The sequence below is a fragment of the Crocuta crocuta genome, unplaced genomic scaffold (assembly GCF_008692635.1).
Source record: "Crocuta crocuta isolate KB4526 unplaced genomic scaffold, BGI_CrCroc_1.0 scaffold528, whole genome shotgun sequence".
Lineage (NCBI taxonomy): Eukaryota > Metazoa > Chordata > Mammalia > Carnivora > Hyaenidae > Crocuta > Crocuta crocuta.
The window spans coordinates 306,355-320,893 of record NW_027530010.1 but is presented as its reverse complement, the minus strand read 5'-3'; the positions used below and the strand labels follow the sequence as shown (position 1 = coordinate 320,893).

The 14,539-nt window shown below is 48.8% G+C and overlaps 1 protein-coding gene and 1 non-coding gene across 2 annotated transcripts in view; both read right to left on the bottom strand.

Moving 5' to 3' along the window:
• INTS3 (integrator complex subunit 3) overlaps positions 1–13,551 on the bottom strand; it is a 37,414-nt gene extending 23,863 nt beyond the window's left edge. The window contains exons 1-3 of the mRNA XM_077764102.1: positions 12,871–13,551; positions 4,075–4,158; positions 2,606–2,689 (exon numbers count right to left, since the gene is read on the bottom strand). Of these exons, the coding sequence (XP_077620228.1) occupies positions 2,606–2,689; positions 4,075–4,158; positions 12,871–13,014 (312 nt within the window). The 5' untranslated portion in view covers positions 13,015–13,551. The remainder of the gene's footprint in view (positions 1–2,605; positions 2,690–4,074; positions 4,159–12,870) is intronic.
• LOC144231679 (U6 spliceosomal RNA) lies at positions 3,667–3,768 on the bottom strand. Its single transcript, XR_013335141.1, has one exon. It is a non-coding gene; the product is annotated as a U6 spliceosomal RNA (small nuclear RNA).
• Positions 13,552–14,539: the final 988 nt, after the last annotated feature.

Below are 14,539 nucleotides of genomic sequence, written 5' to 3'. Positions count from 1 at the left end.
GACATCACCTTCACCTCCTAACTGCTAGAGCCTGCCCCTCCCCAGCTTCCTCCTCCCCCAGCCCCTGAGCCAGGCCTGCTCCCAGCTGCTCAGTTCAGACATCAAACAGGAAACAGACAAACTCAAAGACTACAAACGTAAGGGCTGCCAGGAGGGCAGACGAAAGTGAAGAAGGTACAACAAAACCCACCCCAGGCATATTCCAAAGCCAGCCTGCTCTGTCCTTAATGGAGCGCTCTTGTTCGGCCGCCCTTGCCACGCCCGCCAAGACGTCCCAGACGGCCGGCCCCGTGTGCGCACCTGCCCGCCACCTGCCAGCGCGGTCTCCTGCTCTTCCAGAACAGGTGTCTAATGTGCTCAAGGCTCAGTTTCTACTGCCACCCTCTCCACCACCCCTGACTCCAATCTCTCAGCCTGTGAAGATCCAGAAGCCAAATCTCCAGTCCATCCTGAGGCTTCTGGTCCAGAGACAGAATTAATCCCAAATAAACCCTTAGAAAACATCCCCCTTCTTTTAAGCTGATGCCTAAAACAATGCATCAGAATCAGTCCTCACCAGTAGCTCCTACCTGAAACTTCTTCAGGACAGGAAGATTTCACAAGGTAATCACCCTTTCAGGGAGAAGGACCAAAGTACCTCAGAGACATGCCACACGTTCTTCCCACACTATGACCTGGTTCAAGGTCTCTCAATGAATCACTACCTGCTAGCTCATTTCCCTAAAACCAAGTCTTCTGACCCCCCAGCCCCACCTGCTTTGTCTGAAGAGCCTTGACCCAGGGGCCTGTCAGCCTCGGATGCTCCAGGGAGGGGATTTACTTGGAAACAGCTGGCACGTGAACACAATCCCGGTGCAGCCGTCAGCAACTTGAGACCCAGGGCAGGAGGGGCCTGGGCTCCCCCCGGGGTTGTCCCAGGGCAAAAAAAAAGACAAAGTGCTCTAGCTCTTGGCCAGGTCTGAATGGCCAAATCCATGACACAATGAGCATTATGATGCAGAGGCCTATGGCCTTTCACTGCCAGGCTAGGCAAAGAGCTAGAAATACCCCCCACACACTCTGCCCCCATCACTGAGGTTTACTCATTTACCCCAGCAGATTCCCGTCCCGCCGGGAACAAACGAAGCCAGCAGACTGGACCAATCTGCACTGAGGTGACCGCACGACATTTAACTGTATTTATAAACGCCCACGTAAACGGAAACAAAACCTTAACCCTCAACCACTTCGCCCCCATCTCTGCCATAATTTCTTTAAAACAGAGCAGCTAGACTGGGTCATGTTACTGTTTAACACCACCAAATTGGAGACACTCATTTGTCCTCCAAGATCTTGATGATAAATCCAGTATGAAAATGAAATGTCAATTTAATTCAACAAGGTTCCAGCCCAGAAATGGCCTGGGACACCAAGGACCTGTGAGTACACGCTGTTCTTCCATGTTACACACACCCTGGACACTCCTCCCAGCAGCACCAGGGGACTACAAACAGGTCGGGCTGTCCTGCTCACACGCCCTCCCCTGAGTTAATTCAAGCCGCTATGCCAGAGGGCCATGGCACCCTGTCCTTGTCCCTGATGGGGATTTTCTTTGGTACTCCTTGAACAAATGACAATGTCTCTGACCTCTAATTACCTTACAGGAAACCTGGGAGCGGTTTGGCAAGAAGGGACAGAGCCACCAACCTCATATGGCTTTTGAGAAGATTAAATGAGATCCTGTCTGGATCGAGCCCAATATAGTGCTGGCCACAGAGGACGTACGTTCCCCTTGTTCAAGGAAGGGCCAATAAGAATACTGAATGTCCCCACTCCAAGCTCCTGTTGGCGTCACAGAGTTAATGCCAAACACCAGACACATCTTTCTAAACCATGGCCCCAAAGCTCAAAGGACACGGAACTGCTACATAGGGGAAACCTGCAGAGGCAAAAGACAGAATTTTGCTTTTTTTTTTTTTAATGAAAGAATGGAATCCAAAGAGATCGTCCTGTCTGATCCCTCACCCCAAAGAAGGATCCACGTAAAGCATTCCAAATAAAGGAGATTCTTCTGTCTGTGAAGATCCCAGACTAGCTCCCACACAGCTCATGAAACAGTCTGGCCCCCGTGGGCTCCTGGTTCTCCTGGTCACTACGCGACTGCTGCATCAATCATCAGCATGAAGCTGTTAGATCCTACTTACGGCAGTGTTAAGCCTGCGTCCCGTTCAGCTACCAGTGACAGACCCTGCAAACTACAAGTCACAAGCTTCCGGGTAAAGACTCTCAATGGACCTGGTTGCACTTGCTCACTTTTCTTCTCTGGATTAAACCCCGACTCCATAGCCTTGACCATCAATCTACAACGTACAACTCTTCAAATGCTTTTCCATTGCCACAAATGCCTTTTTTTCCCCTTTAGCTTCAAAATCTAGACACCGAGAAAGGATTGGAGTCAGAGAATGACTAATTCACTGGGAGTAAAACGGGAGCCGGAAGCGTACCTGGAGAACAAGGTGACCCAGCTCCGGCCAACAGGACTGGCACTATGTCAGCTAACCATAAGTTCCACCACATCCCCAGATTCTATGAGGAGAGCCCGTGAGCTCAGAGCAGGGAGACTTACCTTCTGGGCTTGGGCAGGTTCAGTGAGGACAAGGGTGAAGAGGCCCAGGCAGATTTCCTCATGCTGGGGGGGGCCTTTGCACACCTGGGATATGAGGAAGGAAAATAGCTGGTTGTCACTCACAGGACAAAAGTTCTTGAACACAGTTTCTCCCAGAAAACTCGGATAACCTGCAAAGGAGAATCAACTCTTCTATCTGATGATTTCCTTCTCCTAAAAGTGATGAAGCATCTATTTCACGAGAGAGGCAGAAGGAAAGGACAGACCCTTATTGCTTTCTCCAAGAGTTAACGCAGACCAGCATTTAAAACGGGAACAAAGGGGCGCCTGGCTGGCCTAGTCAGTGGAGTATGCAACACTTGGTCCTGGGATTGTAGGTTCAAGCTCCATGTTGGGTGGAGAGGTAACTGAAAAATAAAATCTTTCGGGGGCGCCTGGGTGGCTCAGTCAGTTGAGATCCGGTTTCCACTCAGGTCATGGTTCATGAGTTTAATCCCCATGGCAAGCTCTGTGCTGACAGCTCANTAGAAATAAATAAAACATTAAAAAATAAATAAATAAATAAACATTTTTAAAAATTTAATAATAAAAGATTTCAAAAACTAATAAATAAAATGGAAAAAAATCCTACTCTATACTCTATCATCTTTACCAGACCTTAACAGCCTTCAGGAGGGAAGGAGGCAGCTGCAAAGTCAGTCGGGGAGTAATAGGCATACCTATCAAGTCAAGACCTTGGGCAGATCGTTGAACCTCTGGTATTTATAAGGAGAAAACTTAATAAAAATAATATACTATTGGGGCGCCTGGGTGGCTTAGTCGGTTGAGCGTCCGACTTTCGCTTAGGTCATGATCTCGCAGTTCATGGGTTCGAGCCCCGCGTCGGGCTCTGTGCTGACGGCCAGCTCAGAGCCTGGAGCCTGTTTCTGATTCTGTGTCTCCCTCTCTCTCTGACCCTCCCCTGCTCACGCTGTCTCTCTCTCTCTCAAAAATAAATAGAAAACATTAAAAAAATAATATACTACTAATAAAAAGGAAATACTAAGCACCCACTATGTGCCAGGAATTACCTTAAGATCTTTACGTGTCATCCTTGCGCAGGGGCCATGCTAATCTTCTCTGTATCGTTCCAATTTTAGTATATGTGCTGCCGAAGCGAGCGCTACTTTAAGATCTTTACATATACCATTTAAAATGCTTTCAACTTCACAGATTAGGAAATGTAAAGGATCAAATATGAGAATGATTTGCAAAGACAAAAAGTCACTACAGAACTAGGAGTTATTTTTAAAAGCTATTTAAAGACACCTAAGTTCCAAGAGACATATCCCCAGAGTGAGACCGAGAAGAGAGGAGCTGAGACATTCATTTTGGTCCCTCATTCCCAGGTGCGAAGTGCTTCTATCTTCTGGATCATGTCTCTGAATGTCCGAAGCAGTGGAAACAGCTGGGGGAGAGCACATACTCACGTGGGCATTGAGGGCATCGTTGGCCTCCCTCTCGGACACACCAGTAGTCATCGATGTCACAATGCCCATACATCTCTCCAGCCTCTGTGAAGGGGTGAGAGAAAGTTCAGAGTGTCATACCACCACCTGCAAAGTATTTCTGGCCCCAACGAGTTATCAAGAAATGTAAACCTTATCATACCTCTAGATCTAACTACCAGTTTACAAGTAAAGCTACACAGGGTATAATCAGCAGAATCCAGAGTGTAGAAATGATGACAGTAATCTGGTTCTTTAACACAGAAACTGCAAGGGAAAAAAGCAGGGAGGGAGAAACCCATGTACTAAAAGAGACTTAAGACTGTAGCCCATTGAGAGGTACCTGGCTGGCTCAGTCAGCATGTGACTCTTGATCCTCACTGGGTATCTTAAAAAACAGGGGCACCTGGATGGCTCAGTCGGTTGAGCATCCACCTTCGGCTTGGGTCATAATCTTGGGAGTTCGTGGGTTCAAGCCCCACGTCGGTCTCTGTGTTGACAGCTAGCTCGGAGCCTGGAGCCTGCTTCCGATTCTGTGTCTCCCTCTCTCTCTGACCCTCCCTTGCTCATGCGCGCTCTCTCACTCTCAGAAATGAATAAAAACACTAAAAAATTAAAAAAAAAAATTCTAGCCCATTGAATAAAATAAGAATCCTCTAATAGATATGCACATAATAAACAGAAGAAAAGGGACGGCTCTTCCGTACGGCAGAGTGCCAGCTGATAAACGCAGATGGAATGACTGAGTCAGGCAAATATCATCAACGGCTCCTAAAACCAGAGATGAAACTTGGGCAAGACAATATTTACTTGGGTTCAAAAATACCTGACAACAAAAGGAAAATAGTAACTGCAGGAAATTCTGGAAGATACTACCTTAACAAAGTGATCAAAGCTAACATCCCCAGTAAGGACACACTGACCCGACACCGCATGCCCCAACAGGGTGCATGGAAAAGGCTAGAACAGCACTCGTACAGTTTTCTGTCCCAAAATGAATTCTCTCAATCAAATCACAAAGAAATTTCAGACAACCCAGTTTGAGAGATATCTTACAAAATAACTGACCTGTCAAAAAGCATTTAAGGTCATGAAAGACAAAGACAGACTAAGAATTCTGCTTCAGATTGAAGAATTAGAGAGGGCACCTAAATGCCACTTGTGTGTGTCCTGGATTGCTATAATGGACATTGTTGGACAACTGGGAAAGTCAGAGTATGTTCTAGAACAGTAACATATCGACATTAAATGTTCTGATCTTGACAACAGAGCAATGGTTATGTAACTAAAGATCTTTGTTCTTAGGAAATACACAATGAAGTATTTAAACCCTAAGTGGTGTCATGGCTGCAACTTACTCTCAAAAGGTTAAAACAGTAATAGATACACAGACAGATGTTAATAACCACTGAATAACCTGGATGAAGAGTACACGGGAATTCTATGTATTATGGTATTTCTCTAAGCTCTAAATTTTAAAATAAAGAACTTAAAAAATTAAAGAAAAACGGACCTGAGTGTTTCAGTTGGTTAAACGACCAACTGCTGATTTTGGTTCAGGTCATATCTCACAGTTCATGGGCTAGACTCCCACATTGGGCTCTGTGCTGACAGCATAGAACCTGCTTAGGATTCTCTCTTTTACTCTCTCCCTCCCCCCCCATCAAAATAAACACACAAACTTGGGACACACACTCCGTTGAGTGTGTGCCCCAACTCTCGGCTTAGGTCATGATCTCAAGGTATCACGAACTCGAGCCCCACCCACATCAGGCTCTGTGCTGACAGTGCCGAGCTGACTTGGGATCCTCTCTCTTTCTGCCCCTCCCCTACTCATGCTGTCTCTGTCTCTCTCAAAATAAATAAAACATTTAAAAAATTAAACTTAAAAATTAAACATATCAAGCAANCTCCCCTGCTCATGCTGTCTCTGTCTCTCTCTCCTAGAAATAAATAAAACATTAAAAAAAAAAAAAAATTTAAAAATTTTTAAAAAGATTAAAAAAACAAACATATCAATCAAATGCAACATGTGGTCCTTGTTGGGAATACTGACTTGAACATACCAATTAGAAAAAGAAGTTATGAGTCAACCAATTTGAACAATGAATGTTTTATTACATTAAAAAATTACTATTAACATTTTTAGGTGTTGACACTGAGGCTATATTAAAAAAAAACAAAACACCTTCCCTCACAGACATACACTGAAGTATCTACAGATGTAATGATTTATCTTGGATTTGTTTCAAAATAATCCAGAGATGGGGGAGATAAAACAAGATTACCAGGGACTGATAAGTATGGAAGCAGCAATGGCTCCAGGGGAATTATTCTATTCTACTTTTTAAAGTCTGAAATGTCTCCCCAAAAAGTTAAAAACACTTTATTTTTATTTTTTTAAATCTTTTTAACATCTGTTTAATTTTGGGAGACAGAGATAGACCATGAGCGGGAGAGGGGCAGAGAGAGACAGAGACACAGAGACACAGAATCCAAAGCAGGCTCCAGGCTCTGAGCTGTCAGCCCAGAGCCTGACAGAGGGCTCGAACCCACGAACCATGAGATCATGACCTGAACCAAAGTCGGACGTTTAACCAACTGAGCCATCCAGGTGCCCCAAAACAAATTTTAAGAAATGAGTGTGAGGAAAGAAAAGAACTAATGGAGAAAAGGCCAAGCTGCCTGAGCCTCTGGTCAAACAAAGGTGGGGGCAGCTGCATCAAAGTCCACCCAAGAGCCACTCTAGTTTCAAAGGCCAAATCTAACATGGTACGGGCTCGACATTATAAGACCTTAGTCACTGCTTCCTATTCCAAAGAAGCATTTAATACTAAATATTGAGAAGATATTGATAAACATATCTCATATTAAATCAGTGAAACACAGGGGCGCCTGGGTGGCTCAGTCGGTTGAGCGTCTGACTTCAGCTCAGGTCATGATCTCACAACGCGTGGGTTTGAGCCCCGCGTCGGGCTCTGTGCTGACAGCTAACTCAGAGGCTGGAGCCTGCTTCAGATTCTGTGTCTCCCTCTCTCTGACCCTCCCCTGCTCACGCTGTCTCTTTCTCTCCCTCTCAGAAATAAACATTTAAAAAAAAAAATCAGTGAAACACATCTCATATTAAATCAGTGAGCCTCTCCATTAATACCACCTAACTTACTTCCTTAGTTTTTTAAAACTTTATCTTGAGGAGCACCTGGGTGGCTCAGTCGGTTAAGTGTCCAACGTAGGCTCAGGTCATGATCTCAAGGTTCATGGGTTTGAGCCCTGTGTCCAGCCCTGTGCTGACAGCTAAGAGCCTGCTTCAGATTCTAGTCTCCCTCTCTCTCTGCCCCTCCCCCATTCATGCCGTGTTGTCTCTCTCTCTCTAATATATATAAACATTAAAAAAATAAAAAACAAAGAAACCTTTTATCTTGAGGACTAACCCAAAAACTATTTAAGAAAAACCAATTCCCCATGATGGTGATGCTGGCAAAATGGACAAAGGCAGGCAACTGACTTCCCCCTGATCCCAGAGGTCATTACGAAACATCTTGCGGGCAGTGCTGTGAGGACCCCATGAATAAGGACAATGGGAAAGAGGTGTAGGAATGAAAGATAATCATGTGTCTCCCTTGACCAACATCCTAAATTTGCCTCCATGCATCCCTGACTAAAAGCATACAGACTGGCACAGAGCAGAACTGTGTTAAGGCAAGGAGCTCCCACAGCCACAAAACTTCAACCTAAATTAGGCCTAAGGCCATTCAGATCTGAGGGTATGGCAACTTCACTGCCCATCAGGTCTGACTAGCCTCCAAATTGGGTCAGATCAGCAGGCTCAGCCTTAACAGACAGCACCTATGTACCTGTGAAAAGGAGCCGTGAGATCACATGAAAACTGAGCTGTGAGATCACATGCCAGCCCGGCTGTGAGATCCATCGTTACTCAGTCCAGCTTCCACATGATAAAGAGAAGGAAGGAAAAACATCAGGTGGGATTTTCCCTTTTTAAATCATATCCCTCTGTAACTCAAGACAGTTATCAATGACTGGAGAATCAGTTCCTCCAGCTGCTAAAGCCTGTGTACCCTGCCCAGGTCAACAAGCGGCTGCACAGCACCCTAAAATCCCAGATGTTACTTCCTACTCAAAGGAAGAAGACCTGCTGAATCAACAGCGGTGCGAGAGAAGTCAAACAGCATCTAGCTAACAAGCAAACCAACAAGCATGGTAGGGAAGGAACCCCCTCACCACCTGCCAGCCTTAAGCTAATCTTGGCTGAGTTCCTTAGCTTCTCTAAACCCTGGCTTTTTATCTGAAAAATAGAAAAAGCCCTGTATCACAAGGTTGCTCTGAGGATCACACAAGACAACATATGTGAAGACACCTAGCACACAGCCTCGGTTAAAGTATAATCTTCCACCTGTGAAAAAGCTGAACTACACAACTGCGTCTAAGAGGACTAGACCACGTCCATATCTCCTGCTACTACTTCTAAGGGCAGGTACTTAAAGATTCCCGAAAACTGAAGGGTGCCTCAGGGGGCTGACCCTTGATTTTGGATCAGGCCATGACATCATGGTTCTGCAGACTGAGCCCTGTGTCAGCACAGAGCCAGCTTGGGATTCTCTCTCTCTCCCTCTCTTTCAAAATAAACAAGCAATAAAAAACAAAACAAAACAAAACACCACTGCTGAAAACTGAGCCCTCCTACTATAGGACACGGGTAAGTCCCTAACAAGGCTGTACAGGGTCCTCTCCTAACCACGCTCTGTAAACTTGGGCCTTCTAGGAGAGAAGAGTAAAGGGTAGAGGAGGCTGGAGGAGGCCTGACTGATGGGCCCAGCACCAGGACCCTCATGCAAAGCTGGATACACAGCCCTATGGGCTGGCCGAGTTTCTGGCTATGATGTAACCACAGAGACCTTGGACAGAACCAGGTTTCTCTAGGCCCCTCCCTGATATTCTAAGCTCCACTCAGAGGCTTGAGTCAGTGCTATGGGTCACTGCCCAGTCAAGAACAAAAGTGGCCTCTTGGAATAGGGAGGCCCAGCTAAGGAGGTAGGAAGTGAGAGAGTCCAGAATCTGGATGCATGGATAAAAGCAATGAGGAAAGAAATGTGGGGCCCAGGCCTTCCCAGGCAACAGAAATATAAAAGATGCTGCTCTTCCCCAAACTACAGAAATTACTTCTTACAACAGAGATGAGAGAATTACTTACAAATCACTGGGAGTGACAGAAGGATGACATCCCCTCAAAGACGGCCACAGAAGTCAGATCCCTACCGTCAAGTAGCAGCACCCTGTCACCCCAGTCTCCAAAGGTCCCCGGGAAAGACGGAATCATACACGCGGCCGCCAACTGCTAGCAGCGTGGCTACTCCGAGCAAGCCCCCATGGTGGCACCTGATTGCTGAGTGAGTACCTACCATCTCGAGGAGCTTCTGAAATGACGTTTTTAGTACTAAAACGGCCTGACCGTATTCTCCACAACAGCAGCGGCAGATGGAGTGGGGCCGGAGGGGAGGGCCACCCCCGTGTGTACACCTGAAGCTTGAGACTGAAGTCAGAGAGATTCCTCTAACCTCCCTGTTTCCCTTCCCCCCAGAAAGGTGGACATACAGTCTGGTCAAAAAAGTATATATTGAATGCCGCTCTCTCTTATGGCAAGTCTGTGGCCCTGAAAGACCAAACTCCACTGCCTTCAGGAAAAGAAAATATGGTCCAACCTACATATCCCCGAGGGCCCACATTAATAAAGAGTTACTGAGTAACCTGGGTTCCAAGTAGTCTACAGCCAAGAGTCACTCCTAAGTGAAAGGAGGGTTTTAGGAGAAAAAGCGAGATGACTCAAAGCCAGTTCCCTGGAGATTCTTCATAGACAGGGTTATGAATTGTTCCCTGGAGACAACCTGCAAGCGACGCATCCCCACCTAACGCAACCCAAAGGCCTGTCCGCTGCTAAGAGGGAGTCCCGGCCTGTCTGACCTACAGCCCCTGCTTCCAGCCTGACTTCAAAGGAGACCGGGTCCTTCCTGGCGAGGGATGACGAGGGGCTACATGTTCTAAACGCCTCCAAATTTTGGCACTATTTTTATCTCCTTCCCCAAATTGGGATGGGATGGGCAAGAATTTCCCCTTCCAAGAGAGGAACAGAGCCAAAGAGAAGAAAGGAGACAGCAATGTTCCCTTGGGAAAGAGTCCTAGCTCCTGCCTGGGACGCCCTTCAGCAGCATTTCAATCTCCTGGACTCTGGAGGCCGCTCCCCATCACACGCCAGCCTCTTCACCGCCTTCACCAGGCTTTTGGGAAGATTTGTTGTTTTTGTTTTTCACCTTGCTGCGGGTGTGCTATCTCAGTCTTCAGATGATAAACTGTGTAAGGTACGTATAGGACTCGCTCAGCCTGTTCTATCAGAATCGGCACACAGGGGACATATACAGTAAGGAAACTACCTCTGTGTTCCTGGGAGACAGGTGGGCCTGAGACGGAAAACCAGCACACCCAACAGAGCCCAGTCCCTCAACACCAGAGATCCGTGGGGAGGCCCAGAGGAAGAAGCCAGTAAGTCTTGCCCTTGGAAACCCTCTTATCTAGTGAGAACCACACACGTGGGTTAAAAACAGTGGTAAGGCTCGATGGAAAATTCAAATGCAAAGGGCAAAGGCCAAAAAAGGAAAAGGGGGAGCCAAGCCCTGCTGGGAAACATCTACACCACAAAGGATAGGAGGAGGAGAAGAGACCCTCCCCTCCCTCCCCCTTCTCTCTGGAAACAGTTGAAAGTTCACTCTCCGTCCAAAACAGCATAAATAAATAAATAAATACGTACATACTTCCTCTCTTTTATGGTCCCCTCCTGCCACATCACCGAGTCTACTAGCAAACACATCACTGTGCAGAACAGGATGCTGTACTACTCTGAAGTACAAACTAGCAGAGGCAGGATGAGCCCTCTAGCAATCAGGGTTGGGAATAAACAGATTTTCATCCAATCCTTGAGGTCCTTTCCCCTCCACCCAAACTGCTGGGGGAATCAAAGGCAGTCAACTCTTTTCCTCCTACAAGTCTAGAGCTGCAGTGCCTCAACACAGATCTCAATAAATACTTTGACAATGACTGGCTATTTCTAAAAAAGTGGATAATTCAAAGTGCCAGACAACCCTAAAGTCATTTCTGTTTTGAGACTACGTTATTCTTAGAAGCACTGTTTATGTTCCTAATTATATCTACCTTAGCTCAGAAAAGCGAGGGCAGGGGCGCCTGGGTGGCTTAGTCGGTTAAGCGTCCGACTTTCGCTCAGGTCATGATCTCGCGGTTCGTGGGTTCGAGCCCTGCGTCGGGCTCTGTGTTGACTGCCAGCTCAGAGCCTGGAGCCTGTTTCAGAGTCTGTGACTCCCTCTCTCTCTGACCCTCCCCTGCTCACGCTGTCTCTCTCTCTCTCTCTCTGTCCTAGAAATAAATAAAACATTAAAAAAAAATTTAAAAAAAAGGAAAAAAAAAAAGAAAAGCGAGGGCAGAAAAGTTTGATTGATCTAAATGCACTCAGAATCATGGAGGAGAAGCACCATGGGAAATCAGCCTGCGTGCAGACACGGGCTGATGAGAGAGCCCCAGTTATATCCAGCCACCTGGATGTGCAAAGTTCATTTTTGTGTGTATGTTCTCCCATTTTGTACCTAAACCAACATTTTTTTTTTCAGATCTAAACTATGAATTCCACTTATCTGCCTGCTCACCCTCTAGTCTCTGATCAAGGGCAGTGACAAACTTTGAAGCAGGGAACTGGCCACTGCAGCTCCAGGCCCTGCTGACGCACTCATCCTACCCCTGGACGGCCCCCGGGCTGAGCGTACGGGGTCTTACACAAAGTGCACAGCACACACGTCTCAGTTCTGGGTCTCGTACTCCTAAGCACGTCTCTACCTATCAGTGGAAAGGGATGCGTGATGAACTCTGGGTTGTCAGGGACAAGGCAAGGGGAACAAGGGGCAGGGGGGTAGCTGGTAGTCTCGAATCCCCATTCAGGTCCACAGCGTCACCGCACCGTACCCTCTTTCTCAGCACCCTTGTATGCTTGCTATCTGGTCCTGTTCTGTATTTTTTTTTTTTTTAAGATTTTATTTTTAAGTCATGTCTACACCCAACATGAGGCTCCAACTCACCACCCAGAGATCAGGAGCCTCATCCTACACCATCTGAGCCAGCTAGCCGCCCCAATCTGGTTCTAAAGGACAGTCCCCTAAGTCCCATGCACCCCCTCACTGCACTGCTGTAGCTGACGGTTCCTAACTCAACATTACTCTCTATTCCTTAGGTCTGCCCTCATTCTAAATGCCTGGTTAACGTCACCCTCAAGTGTGTCTACATTAAGCATTACCTAACAGGAGGCTCCAAAGCCTGTTGCAAACTCCTAGCAGCCCCCAAACACCTACACACACACACATTACTTCCTACTCAATATATGGCCTACGTCGGAAGCAGGGTAAACATTAAGAATAACTGTGGTCTGTGCGTGGAAAGGAACGTCAAAATTAAACTCGGTAGATCAGGATGGTGTTTCCCTTCCTCAACACCCCCCACCCATTTTCATCCTAGCGACTGCTGTTGCTATGACTACCTGTCCAGGAAGCTGGCCCACGCTCCCTCCTTCGGGAGCAGGAACTCTGGAGCAGCGTTTGTGCAGCCTTAGAAAACCCCTGAAGGCCTCCTCCCCGACCCCCCAACCCGTATCCGCTCCAGCACCCCTCCTCAACCCAGTTTCTTAACTCCCTTCCCCACCCCCACACCTACCTCCTCTAACTCATCCTTGGCATCCAAACTGGTTGAAAGTAGCAGCCTCCCCCCTCCTGGGGCTCCTGCTCCCGCTCCTCCTCCACCTCCCGCTGCTCCCGAAGCAGCTGCTGCTGCTGCCCCCTTTCCCTTCGGGATCTCCATGGCTGCTGCCCGGAGACGGGAGGAGGCCAGGGGGTGGACGGGGGGCAAGTCCTAAAGACGAGGAAACCTGGGTTGCCAGGGCCTGGGGGCGGGAGGGGAGTGCGGCAGGGGAGGGAAGGGCCCCTGTCCTGTCCACCCCGGCCTCCTCTCCCAAAGGCCGCTCCTGCGGAGGCGGCCGGCGCTCTGGGTGCGGCCTCCGGGGCGGCAGCGCCGGGGAGGGGTCTGCACCCACGGAAGGGCTGGAAAGGGAGCCCTGACTTCCGACCCTAAGAGAAACAGGGCAAACCCTAAGTTCCTGCCTCAGGAGGTGGGGGAGAACGGAGTGCTGCCCCTGCAGTAGGGGTAGGAAACCTTCCTGGCTGGTGCCCCAAGGGTGGCGGAGCGAGGCTTCTTGGGATCCGGCCCCCAGGGGGGAGGGGGAGGCAGTGCGCGCTATAGGAGGACACGCAGGACCAGCTTCTCCCCACACCACACAGAGGAGGCCATGGTGGAAGGGCGGGGGGCGGGGAGGCTGAGGGCGGCGGCGGCGGCGGCGGCTCGCGGGGGCCGGAAGTGAAGGGCAGCGGCCCAGACCTCGGCCAATCCCGGCTTCCGCGGTGGCGCAGGGTCTCGCAGGAGCCGGTCGACGACTGCCGGCCCGGCTGCCAATGGCAGTGAGACTGACCTGATGGACAACCAGAGCGACCAATCGCCTCCTAGGTTTCCCTCGTGGAGGTGGGAGCGGGGGGGNGCGGAACAAGCGCCCGGCGCGCGTCAGCAGGCCCGCGCCGGCCCCGCCGACGTGGCTGAGGGACGGGAGCGGCTTCGTGTCCGTCCTGAAGTCGTGCGCGGTCCGGGTCGCCGGGGGCTGTGCTACCCGCTTCCGCCCTGCGCCCCAGCAGCCTTTCCTGTTTCCCCAGGAACGCATTAGCGGTGCCTTCCCGACCCACACGGGAAAACCCATACTCCGCTGGTCGTGCTCTCTACAGTGTAGACAGGGTTACCTTTGAGAGGAAATTACCTTTAAAAATTTTTTTATTTCCTGGGGCGCCTGGGTGGCTCAGGTCACGGTCTCGCGGTCCGTAAGTTCGATCCCGGGCCCCGCGTCGGGCTCTGTGCTGACAGCTCGGAGCCTGGAGCTGCTTCGGGTTCTGTGTCTCCCTCCGTCTCTGCTCCTCCCCCGCTCATGCTGTGTCTCTCTCGCAATTATTCTCGAAAATGAATAAACGTTAAAAAATTTTTTAATTTTATTTCTTTATTTTGGGAGAGAGAATCCACCTGGAACTTGGCGTCATGACATGAGGTCATGACCTCAGATGAGATCAAGAGTCCAAGGCTTAACTGAGTGAGACCTCCAGGTGCCGCAACTTTTTTTCCGATGTTTTATTTCTGAGAGAGAGAGAAACAGCGTGAGCCGGGGAGGGTCAGAGAGAGAGGGAGGGAGATACAGAATCTGAAGCAGCTCCAGGCTCTAAGCTGTCAGCACGGAGCCCGACGCGGGGCTCGGCTCGAACCCACGAACTGCGAGGTCATGACCTGAGCCGAA